Raw genomic sequence first — 11069 nt, forward strand, 5'->3', positions numbered from 1 at the left:
TACAACTATGCTACAATTTGTATAATCTCAATCAACGGATCAAGTGCAAGTTCAGAGCTCTCGGGTGCTTGAAGAATGCCAAACTTTACAAATTACATAAGTAAATAAGGAAAATAGCTGCATGTCATACATATTTATAATCACTCATAATTTGAATCCGTCCCATTATCCGCGTTGTTAGGATCTTGCGTATCTTTTGTAATGCTGCTACAATTTTCAATCAATCAATACCCGTCAGTCAGTTGATTTTATTATTGTAGGTTCTATTTATTTACACTAATCCATACGGACTCATTTGGCTGGGATAAAAAATATAATCAGCAGAGTCATGCGATATGGTATGGTGATGGTCAACTTATCTCGAAGCTTTTTCGCTTAATCCATCTGAAAAGTGCAAATGTTTACACTAATCTCATCTCCGACTTTTAAACACTAGAGACCAGGACCATTAGTGCAGAAGGAAACAAGCCCGATTTCCTAATTATATGGGCATGTGACCAGCATTTGTGCGTAATTAGTTAAATATTTTACATAGTAATAGTTTATTTGCAAAATTTTTGCAACAAATAATACACAATGGATACAAAAGTTGCGGAAAATGAGAATAACAACAGGTATTTGGTGTATTTGCTTGATTAAACATGAAAATTGAGCCAGAATCAAAACATAAATATGTATTTTAGGAATCCACTCATAGGTTTGAATGGGATGGCTTTGGAAACAAGTGCAGAAAAGAGGACTCGTCGGTACTCTTTGTGGATCATGTACTTGACCACATTTCTTCAAGCGATGGCAGGGTCAATCGTGATTACAGGGATGTGGCCCTACTTACAAAAGGTGGATTAAATTTTGAAATGTAATCGTAACATGAAAGTCTGCACGTTTAGCGTTATGAAATGCAACTACAAGATTGTTTGTTTTAAAATACATATTCTCTAAACGGTACCTGAATTTGCAAAAAAAAACATTGAGAGGTCTTTGATAAGCAGAATACATGCATCATGCATGTGTATGAATATGTACATAAAGTTTTATGCATGCGTGTAAAAGGGCACATGCCGAAATAAACCTGCCCTACATATCCGTAGTAGTGGAAAAGGATTCAATTTTGTCCATGTTAATAATTGTCATTGGGTGGCAGGGAATTGGAGAAAGGTAATTTGAGGAAATGACCCCATGTTGTCTCTTGCAGTTGGACTCGACCACGAGTAAAGAGTGGTTCGGATGGGTGGTAGCAGCAAACCCACTTGGCCAATTGATTTCCTCTCCACTAATTGGATGGGTCTGCAATAGACTTGGGGCCACAAGGGGACCTTCGATATTTTGCCTAGTCGTCTTTATTTGCGCCAACTGCTGGTACGCAGTCCTACCCTTGCACCAGGATGGCTCAAAGTGGTTCATTCTCGTCGCCCGATTCCTGGTGGGGGTTAGCTCAGGTGGGTTTCAGCAGTAAAACACTTTCCTCCAGCTCTCTCTCTCCTCCACGCAACATTATTTCGGAGGACAAAGCTACTTTCAAATTTATCTGAATAGTCAATAATTGTGAGAGGAGGTTGTAGATTACCTAGTACGAAAGCGGGGAGGAGGGTACTTTGGGTAATTGTTGCCTGGTGGGAGCTAGAGAGAGAGAGAGAGTCAGTAATTTGAAGTTTGGATAATTGTCACCATTTGCCCTCACTTACTTAAGATGAAGATGTTGTTGTCGTTGCTGTTCAGCCTGGTGACGCTATATATTATTTCAGGCAGCATTACGGCCTGCAGGACGTTTGTGACTCAGGGGACACTCGTGGCAGAACGAACTGCTTCTATTTCTCATCTGTCGCTGTCCCAAGCGTTGGGTAAGCGTTTCCTCTGACGTTAAGTCTTCTTTGGTTGCTTTGATGATATATTTACTCCCAAAATGCAAACACGTAGTTATATTTTTTAATTCATTGCTAAATTTAACTCAGAGAATCAATGGTACTAAATACGAAAAATTAATACATATTTACTTGTTGGGAATCAATCAAAAATTTACATGCGGAGAGTGATACATGTAAAATGGATGAATAAGATCTTCCCCTTCACGACTCATGATACTCGAAGACTGAGTGGTTTCCTTGTTCTTGCCATGTTTGCATTTATGAACTTGATGGAATTTTAACAAAAAATATTGCATGCATTTTTTTTACTTTTTAGGATTTGTTCTAGGACCGGGTAAAATACCGCATTCTTATATTTACTCGTTCCGCTTGGCTGTGGTGACTGATCCAACAATATGTTCTCTCCACCAATCTGTCCACTAAATCTCTCCTCTGCTGCCCCTGTATCTCCAACCAACTCACTCAATCTATAAATTTAATCTTTGGCTTTCTCCTGCTTTGTCGCCCGTCCGCTCCCTCCAACTCAAAATCACTTTCAACCACACTCCGGATTCATTTCATGGAGTCGAACATCCTTCTCCGACGACATTTGCTCCCCCACTTATCTTAGCACATCTTCCTTCGCGTCCCCCTCTCAAAAAATTAATTTCGATTCGAAAACTGCCAGGGCTTAGGGCACATGTGGTTGCTCGACTCAAATTAAAATAAAATTTTGATCGAAACAAACCTTGACGGGAATCTTCTTAAGCTTGGCAGGCTGTTGTTGAGTGAAATGGTATGATTACTAGTAAAAAAAAACGTGATTTTGACAATGGTGAGAGATCGGTGAGAGTGGCTGCGGTTTTCCTCCCTTTGTCGCAATCTCAACCCTACCCCGTGTTCCGCATCCGGATCTCATCTCACAAACTGAGATTGAGAACTTTCCCCTCGTACCAGTCAGAATCCCGGAGGACTCGACTACTCCACTTGACAAATCTTTGCTTTAATTGTCGTTACTTTATGTTTTCTTCTCCCATTTCCTTTTTCCTTTCTCTCTCTCTGATGGCTGCATGGGCTATGACAAAGTGCGTAAAAGTTAGAGTAATGGATTCCCCGTACTTATACGACTCCCGTCCCGCTGCATGTTTATTACGTAGCTGGTCAACTGGCTCTGAAACCACTGGGGGAGGAGGGCTTCTTCATTGGGGGACTGCCCGTGAACATGTACACTGGTGTGGGCTGGGTAATTAATTTTTTAATCACATCTACAGCCCAGACGACGACTATCCATACGATCTGGACCATTCAATGCAATCTTTATATCGGTATTGTAGATGACGACCACCTTGGGACTAGTAAACTTGATATTTTTCCATCCGAAATTTTTTCATGAAAGCGACATTGCTATTAGAGAGGCTCAAGGGAAGGCCAAAATTTCAGAACGAGATGGCAAAACTTCCGTAACTTACAACAGTTAAGCTCGCTCTTAAATCAAAACTTGTTATACGGCCGTGTATCTACACTCGTGGTAGTAGTCGGCTTATCTGCAATGATGACTACTCGCAATGAATTTTTTATTCTTGTACAAGTGGCCAATTCGAACGTGGCCACGCACAAGCCAGACTACTTGGGAATCATGGTCATTGTTTTTACCTTTTTTATCGTCTTCTTCGAGTTTGTCCTGCTCGAAACGTAAGATAAAAAATGTTCTACAGCAGCTTATTGTAGTGACATGTGTAAATGATTTACTATTTTTTTGCACTCATCAAGGTTGGGGACGCCAGTCTCTATGGGTAAGAGTTATCAATAAAGTACCACCCAAGATATCCACTAATTCTAATAACTAAATATCCACTTTTTCTGAATATCCACAGACCAATTCGGATGGAGTGCTGAACGAACGATCGTCATCGTTGGAACTGCCATGATTATCTCCTCCATTGTTTCCACCTCTCTATTCTTTCTTATTCCCATTGGTGCCAAATATTTTGATGAACGGGTTCTCCTCATCGGCTTTGGGGTCGTTCCTTACACGCTGGGTAGAATATTTTTCTTCCCATACTCAAGCGAGGTACATGTACAAGATATGTATACGCATTAGTAGAAAAATTGAATCACTTAAGGGCCATAATACGATGTTTTTATGGCGATCCATTTTAAAATTGATGACTTTTAGGTGGCCCCAATGAGACGATTGGGATGTCTTCACTCGAACGGGACAGAACTTGTGGGGCTCAACGAGGAACAATGTAATGCGAATGATGACGTTCACTGGAAAGTTGTCCAACATGGGTGCCCAGAAGCCCAGACTTGGTGTTTCGAACTGCCAGCCCTCACCCCCGTCACGGTGGCGATAGGATACGCCATTTGCACTCTGGGATTCCCATGCTGCATGGTGCTGTGTCAGACCATATTTTCCAAAATGTTGGGACCACGGCCACAGGTTTCACTTGTTTTCAAGTAAAATGGCCTAAATATAAGTTATGGCAAAAAAACTGATGGTTTGTTTCAGGGCGTATGGATGGGGGCCTTGACATCGATCAGCTCCCTGGCCAGAGTGGTAGGACCAATTTTTGTGACCTACATTTACACTGAATATGGAACCATTGCAACTTCCGGAACAGCCGTAGGTCTCATGGTTTTGGTGTTGGTGATACTGCTTTTAATATATAAAAGGCTGGTGCCCCTAGGAAAACGAAAGTCCTAGAGTTTAAAAAGATTTTCAAATTTTTATGAAATTGAGTAAATAAAAATAGCGTACAATTTCATAATACAAGAAATCGATGTATTATTTTATTTAACAACAATGATTGATTGGATTTGGTATATAGTGAACATAATTTATTTATATAGTATATTTCATTTTAGAAGTGTTCTGCCACTTCTTTTACCTGACAACAATATTTAAGTATACACTGAATGATAATGGAATAGCAATGGATAAATTTGTAACAACTATTTATTCAACATGACATTTTTCATAGAGAGAGTGAGAGGATTTTAAATTGTAGATAATGGTTGTTTGTTGTGGACTCGATTCCATCAACAGATCTCAAATGAATTATTACTTGTCGATTTTCACAGCAGAACATACAAGGTGCAATTAATAATGATGCAGACGAAAAGTTAATTGAAACAGAAATGTTTTAATATACATGTTTAATAGTGTAATATTTGCAATTTTACTAGTTTGTCGGTGTAAATTGCATCCTGCCAGTAACGTCACTATTGTACGTATAAGTAGTATTGTATAAATAAGCTAGGCTCAATTTACATAAATATGGGCCTGAGCATAAATAAAGCTGTCCTGCACTTTGAAATTCTTAGTGACGGTCATTAGAGTGGAGTTGACGTCATATTCTCCACGCCACTACACCATTTCTATAAAAACTAACTTATAAAAACCCACCGGAATTCTATCCATCTAAAAAAATCTATTTACGTAAAACTGCATGTGAAAAGTCTTAATAAAGATGATACTGACCAGTTTAAAATTTGTAGGAAGCCAGTTGAGATTAATAAGTATTCAGAAATTAAGTAAAATAGGAAAGTCAGGAGGCCATGAATCGCTCATCTTGTAATAATTTCGACATATACTTGATTTGAAACTAGCACTACAATTCAGTAAAAACTAGACGATGAGTAAGTTCTGTCTTGTATAATAGTTTCTAAATCTGGGATTTTTTAAAAGGTTTTTATCGTCGTCATACGTCTGCTATTTTTGATTTCATTGTTACAGCCATTTATGAAAAATTTGAAGAATTAGGCATGCAAAACCTCGTTGTGCAATTATTGGTAAAAATTTAGTCGAAAAAGTTAATATTGTTGACGCCGACGGGCTCTTTGCTTGTCGAATCGTAGCTCCATTTCTTCCAACACTTTTGGGGTGTACCGAACAACTAGTTTAACTGAGCCTTGTGCTGCTTTCAATAGCTCCACAGCTTTCTCATGATTTTCACCGTCTACGGACTGAATATAAAAATACAATGTAAGTTTTTAATATCAGCCTAGAAAATTAAATCCTCTTTTTTCTAATTAATTTCTCTCACCACTCCGTTAACGGAGAGGAGTTGATCTCCTCGTTTAAGACCTCCATGTCGATCGGCTACACCTCCAGGAATGATCCTGGAAATGTAAATTGGTGAATTTTGCTCCTTGCCACCCATAACGTTAAATCCCAGCCCTTCTTCTGTTTTTGGAAGCTCTACAACTCTTGGATGTGCCTAGAAAGTAAGACAAGCATCATTTAGAAATGCATGGCATAATGTTTTTCAGATATTTATTACTAAATACTGAAGATAATAAATAAATAGAGAACTATTAATTAAATAATATGGATTTATTACGTGTCCTTCAGAAGCAGCAAAGGCGGCGACCGTGGCCTTTGCCGTTGCAGAGGCTCTAATGTCTGGAGACCCTTGGATGTCGACAGTCTCGTAGACATGCTCGTATACTTCTCGCACGGCATTGAAAAAATCGCTCTGTAACACTCTGCAATTGTCAAAAATTAAATATTTAGAATTAAAAGTTTAACCAGCTACGCTTCTTGAATCCCATGAATGTAATCGCTCAATTACGCTTTCACCAGTACATGTACATACAAGCGTATGTGTGTGCATAATAATGACCATTTAGTCAACAAACTCTCTCCGCACTCAACATCTCTCGTATCTTTCAACTACAAAGTTTCCTAGTTAAATTAACATTAAATTACTCGTTACCCATCAACAATAACGACAATGAAAAGACACCCGATTCAAGAAATCAGAACTTTGAGAACAATTAAAGTTGTCCCGTAAAAAAGATTAGGAGAAAGCTACATAGATCGTGACACAAACTATGCATCATAATTATCTGTTCAGAATCAGATCCAGCTTCCGGTGAAAGTTAAATTCAGAATTAGTCATTTGGTACTGGAAGGAGTTATCATTTTCAGCAAAAAATACTTGGAGAGATGGAAGGATTCGAATATTTGAGTTTCCGATTCAATCTTAAGGAGAGATTAATTTATGATTTTTTTCTACTTTACAACTTTCTTACTTTTGTAACGCTGCCAATTTCGTGGCTGGAACTTCACCACTTTTTTGAAGAATTTCAAGTAACTCGATAGCTCGTTTTACGTCTGTAAAGCATTAAACACAAATTAGATTCAATTAGACGTTTTAAATATATACATGTATAACGAAATTATGAGTTGGAGTAGCTGAAGAATTTTGAATATTATAAATTTTTAATAATTTCCACGTCACATCTTTTAAACAGTTCTGTTATATCATATCTACTCGAAACTGTTATTAATTATATTTATTTTATTTTCGTTGCTCACTTAAAACTAGTTAAAACCACAAATCGACTTTGCAACTACACAAAACTCAAAAAGTAGTACCCCTCTAACGCCGGAAATGAGACTCCTACACAAAATTTCTTTACTTAACTACTCACAAAGTCTTCGTGTCAAATTGAATCCTCCTCATAATCTCACAATTACTAAAAGTACATAACATTCCCAATATAACATCATCTTCTTACCTTTGGCCAATGATAGTTGTTCCATTGTACTTAAGTTGACTAAATTTAGCAGGCAGTAGTATCTATAATAGCTGTGTTAAAACAAAGCAAACTTTCTCTTCCGTAAAGAAGAAATAACGACGTATTTTCCCCCTCTGCGTAGTTAAATAGCCACTTATTTCCAAAAACTTTCTCCACCTCCGATTATCCTAGTTTGACAATTTAAGCCTGAATCGGGGACACGTTGGCAAACTCCATTGAGAAAACAATTAAGTATGTGCCGCAGTGTCAGTGTGATATTATTCGTGAAATCCACCCTGCTTTACCACTTACTTTGTGTAATAGAAAGAAGAAACCTGCCTGTGTAACTCGTCTTTTGCTTACACGGACGAGTGTTTGCTTATAAAAGGAGGCCCAAGCACGAATCACTATGCTTCACCAATGGTCATACATATATCGTGCTTTTGTGGATATAAAGGAAAAAGGGTGTTTCATCCATCCGTTCGTCTAATAAAGCCTCCGCATTCCTCTCATTCAGCACAACACGGCTGGTTTTTGGTGCAGGAAGGAAGTAGAGGTTTTTAACTTCTTCTCCACAACATTTTGCATGCAATTTGGTCCCATTTTCATTCACGTTTCCATTCTGCTGACAACTGCCTCAAAAACTACGTGATGTGTCCACATGGATCAAATTCCATACTTGTGATGAGACTGATGATCATGCATGAAAGGGACGGCTTCATATGAGTTGGTTGTGTTAAATGGGTAAAAAATGCGAGAAATCGGTAAAAATTGGATGAAAATCTAGCTGGAAAATGTATGCAAATTGTTTGTGAATAATCTGTGTCCTCACTTTTTGTCTGCATTCATATTTCTCGTAAATTAGCCGTGGAGAAAGTGGGTCACACCCAAATCTCATCTCGCTTAATGACTTTCACTGGAGGAAACCAAGATTTTGAGAAAGTTGGACACGTGTCGTGTTCACCGGGCAGCTCTGGGTTTTGCACTTTTTTGCATTGCTGACTGACTACTACACGTATAGGACTCTCTGCTTGGTTGTTTAATTTTATCTTGTTAATTAATTGTTAATTTAAGTAGTTAATTGGAGTGACCTTCTAGTCATGGCGACATCTCGAACCGTGGCCTTAATCAGGGTCCAGGGCCTCGTGATAAGTTCTACAATAAACGTTTTGAAGCGAACTTTCCCTCTCGTGGCGATAAGTTACGATCATTATGAAAAGCGGGACTTGCACCTTCAAAGTTATAACCACACACAAGATAAAGGTGTTGGAGGTCTCGTGTCATCATATGTACGTGATTGGCAACAGCGATCCGCGATTCATTCCTCGGGCGGATTACGACAAAAGGGAAAAAACTACTATGAGGTGCTGGGGGTGGGGAAAAAGGCCACAGTAAAAGAAATTAAACAAGCCTATTATCTCTTGGCGAAAAAATACCATCCCGACACTAGCAAGGGGGACACTGAAAAGAAAATGTTCTTGGATGTATCAGAAGCGTACGAGGTGAGGAATAAGATGCACGAAACTGTGAGACGATGGGTTGTTTGTTAATAATGGAATATTGAATTAACTTCTAATTCTGAATAATAGGTACTGAGTGACGATAATAGACGAAAAGAATACGATGAATGGGGCCAAACTTCGCAAGATATTCGGCGAAATGAGTACTATGCGAAGGGAAATGCTGAGGGGGATCCAAATTTTGGGAAAAAGACGTGGCATTATAATACCAATGTTGATCCTGAAGAACTATTTCGTCGTATATTTGGCGAGGCAATGGACGAACATAATCCATTCGATCAGCCTCTAGAGTTTGCTAGGTCGTTCTATGGATATGGTGCTGCTGAGGAGGTAAACATAATTAGAATTAGTGTAATTTCTGAAATTGTGGATAAAATTGAGTTGTACTAAATTAATTTTGTCTTATGTGCAGATTGTTATGGGCCTTCAATTTGAGGAAGCTGCGTTGGGAGGTCACAAAGAGGCAATTTTCAATGTCGTCGAACGTTGTCCAAAATGTGCTGGGACTCGGTGCGAACTTGGGACAAAACCTGTAACTTGTGCTACGTGTGATGGAACTGGGATGGAAACAATTTCCAAGGGGCCTTTCATAATGAGGAACACTTGTAGCGAATGCAACGGTGCAAAAGAGGTTATGCATCACCCTTGCGGCGAATGTGAAGGCGAAGGAAAGATGGTGCTAAGAAAAAAATTTCCAGTTCCGATTCCTGCAGGTATTTCCTCAGTGTCCTTTTAATTTAAAGGCAATGAAACAGTTCTGCGATTCTGTAATTAATTTGTTAATAAATCTTTTGTGTAGGTGTCAACGATGGCGATGCTATTCGAGTGGATGTGGGACTGAAAGAAATCACTGTCAACTTTCGAGTCGCAAAGTCTGATTACTTTCGGAAAGATACGGTTGATATCCATACGGACGCCATTATCTCAATTAGTCAAGCAATTTTAGGTGGCGAAACAACTATTAAGGGTCTTTATGAAAATATAATAATCGAGGTAACATGAAGTAACATGTAACATCAAGTTATTTATTTTACGAATTACTTAATGATTATCTTTCGTGGATTGTGAGTATATTTAATAAAAATGGTTAACGCAGATAGCACCGGGAACTTCGTCACACACGGTTCTCAAGCTGAATGGAAGAGGAATAAAACTTCCAGGTGGATCTGGATATGGAGACCATTATGTCCATTTTCGTGTGCATGTTCCGACAGGATTATCAAAAACTGAAAAGGACGTACTAGTCGCATTTGCTGCCAGCTTGGACGAAGAGTTTGTGGGGACAGTGGCAGGAGTAACTGCAAGTAGGTGAAAGTTTGCTTTCTTCTCCTTCATAGTCCGTTGAGTAGTATTGACCCAAATAGTCGCTTAAAAATAATTCAATTCGTAATTAACTCCTTTTATACCCCTCGTAACAACACCTTTAGTTTTCATATGACCAAGTCTGAAAGGAATGATTATATTTATTGAAGGTGATGGTACTTCAACGCACACTTCAGATAAAAAAAGCAGTCCCATTGTGTCCCCACCCAAGGATAGTCAGAAGAGCAATGGATTTTTAGGGAAAATAAAAAAAGTGTTATTTAATAGATGATGAAATGCTGTCTTACAAGTTATCTTTTTATAGCTAATTTCAAATTTAGATCATACATATGTGACCACTTTACTCATGTGTTACTAGTCGTTATTTGTTGAAATAGTACTAGTTTAAATATTAATTGTTCTTCTGTAATCTAAATCACTCGTGTCTTGGGGTTTATTCTTTCAGAGGAAATTGCCATATGGCGGAAAGAAAGAAAAATCAAGGAGATTCACGATAAAGCCATTGCTCTTCATGACGAACCCCTCAAACTGTCAGCGACCTGGAAAAAAATCGCAACCACAAAGAATATTCATATCGAGTGGGACTGCACTGCGAAAAAGAAGCGTCCAAAAAAGCCAAAGAATTGATGTAATTATTATTCATTATCTAAATAAAAATATGACTAATAAAATGTTATAACTGGACTTAAATTTTCCGGAAAAATCATTTGAATATTCATAATTTTACATCCTGCCTGCATTATTTATCATGAAAGCTTTAACACATGTGAAGTGCAGTAAAAAGAGTAAAAATCATGAGAAATGTCCAACCCAAGCTCATCTGCGGTTAAACAGAGATCTAAAACCTGGCCGAATT

At 38.4% G+C, this 11069-nt stretch overlaps 3 protein-coding genes across 4 annotated transcripts; 2 read left to right on the forward strand and 1 right to left on the reverse strand.

The window, feature by feature from the left end:
- Positions 1-397: 397 nt before the first annotated feature.
- LOC110851143 (major facilitator superfamily domain-containing protein 8) lies at positions 398-4621 on the forward strand. The gene is made up of 12 exons (XM_022098796.2): positions 398-614; positions 684-837; positions 1193-1436; positions 1743-1838; positions 2179-2196; positions 2999-3084; positions 3176-3314; positions 3431-3533; positions 3612-3634; positions 3716-3912; positions 4018-4284; positions 4354-4621. Exons 1-12 carry the CDS (start codon positions 577-579, stop codon positions 4546-4548), a joined length of 1560 nt encoding a protein of 519 aa, XP_021954488.1. The 5' UTR covers positions 398-576; the 3' UTR covers positions 4549-4621.
- LOC110851144 (protein lin-7 homolog C) lies at positions 4613-7792 on the reverse strand. The gene is made up of 5 exons (XM_022098797.2): positions 7371-7792; positions 6882-6963; positions 6188-6332; positions 5891-6064; positions 4613-5810 (listed from the first exon to the last, which is right to left on the reverse strand). The coding sequence occupies exons 1-5, from the start codon at positions 7393-7395 to the stop codon at positions 5658-5660; spliced, it is 579 nt and encodes a 192-aa protein (XP_021954489.1). The 5' UTR covers positions 7396-7792; the 3' UTR covers positions 4613-5657.
- A 540-nt stretch (positions 7793-8332) lies between these two features.
- On the forward strand, positions 8333-10903 carry LOC110850858 (protein tumorous imaginal discs, mitochondrial). Of its 2 annotated transcripts, none has more exons than XM_022098447.2 (6): positions 8333-8872; positions 8960-9220; positions 9303-9603; positions 9690-9883; positions 9987-10194; positions 10659-10903. In XM_022098447.2, exons 1-6 carry the CDS (start codon positions 8471-8473, stop codon positions 10838-10840), a joined length of 1548 nt encoding a protein of 515 aa, XP_021954139.1. In that variant the 5' UTR covers positions 8333-8470; the 3' UTR covers positions 10841-10903. The 2 variants fall into 2 exon arrangements, with proteins under 2 accessions (XP_021954139.1, XP_021954140.1); XM_022098448.2 differs by having other exon boundaries at positions 10363-10889.
- The last annotated feature ends 166 nt before the right edge of the window (positions 10904-11069 follow it).

Source organism: Folsomia candida, unplaced genomic scaffold, assembly GCF_002217175.1.
Source record: "Folsomia candida strain VU population unplaced genomic scaffold, ASM221717v1 Fcan01_Sc006, whole genome shotgun sequence".
NCBI classification, from domain to species: Eukaryota; Metazoa; Arthropoda; class Collembola; order Entomobryomorpha; family Isotomidae; genus Folsomia; species Folsomia candida.

Excerpts from the sequence above, each read along its gene's own strand:
- LOC110851143 (XM_022098796.2), top strand. The coding sequence starts at position 577 with ATGGATACAAAAGTTGCGGAAAATGAGAATAACAACAG. Across the intron at positions 1,437-1,742 it reads CCTGGTGGGGGTTAGCTCAG|GCAGCATTACGGCCTGCAGG; the intron begins GTGGGTTTCAGC and ends ATATTATTTCAG. Across the intron at positions 3,913-4,017 it reads TCTTCCCATACTCAAGCGAG|GTGGCCCCAATGAGACGATT; the intron begins GTACATGTACAA and ends GATGACTTTTAG.
- LOC110850858 (XM_022098447.2), top strand. The coding sequence starts at position 8,471 with ATGGCGACATCTCGAACCGTGGCCTTAATCAGGGTCCAGGGCCTCGTG. Across the intron at positions 9,884-9,986 it reads ATGAAAATATAATAATCGAG|ATAGCACCGGGAACTTCGTC; the intron begins GTAACATGAAGT and ends TGGTTAACGCAG. Across the intron at positions 10,195-10,658 it reads AGTGGCAGGAGTAACTGCAA|AGGAAATTGCCATATGGCGG; the intron begins GTAGGTGAAAGT and ends TTATTCTTTCAG.
- LOC110851144 (XM_022098797.2), bottom strand. The coding sequence starts at position 7,395 with ATGGAACAACTATCATTGGCCAAAG. Across the intron at positions 6,333-6,881 it reads AAATTGGCAGCGTTACAAAA|AGTGTTACAGAGCGATTTTT; the intron begins GTAAGAAAGTTG and ends TGACAATTGCAG. Across the intron at positions 6,065-6,187 it reads TTGCTGCTTCTGAAGGACAC|GCACATCCAAGAGTTGTAGA; the intron begins GTAATAAATCCA and ends CTTACTTTCTAG.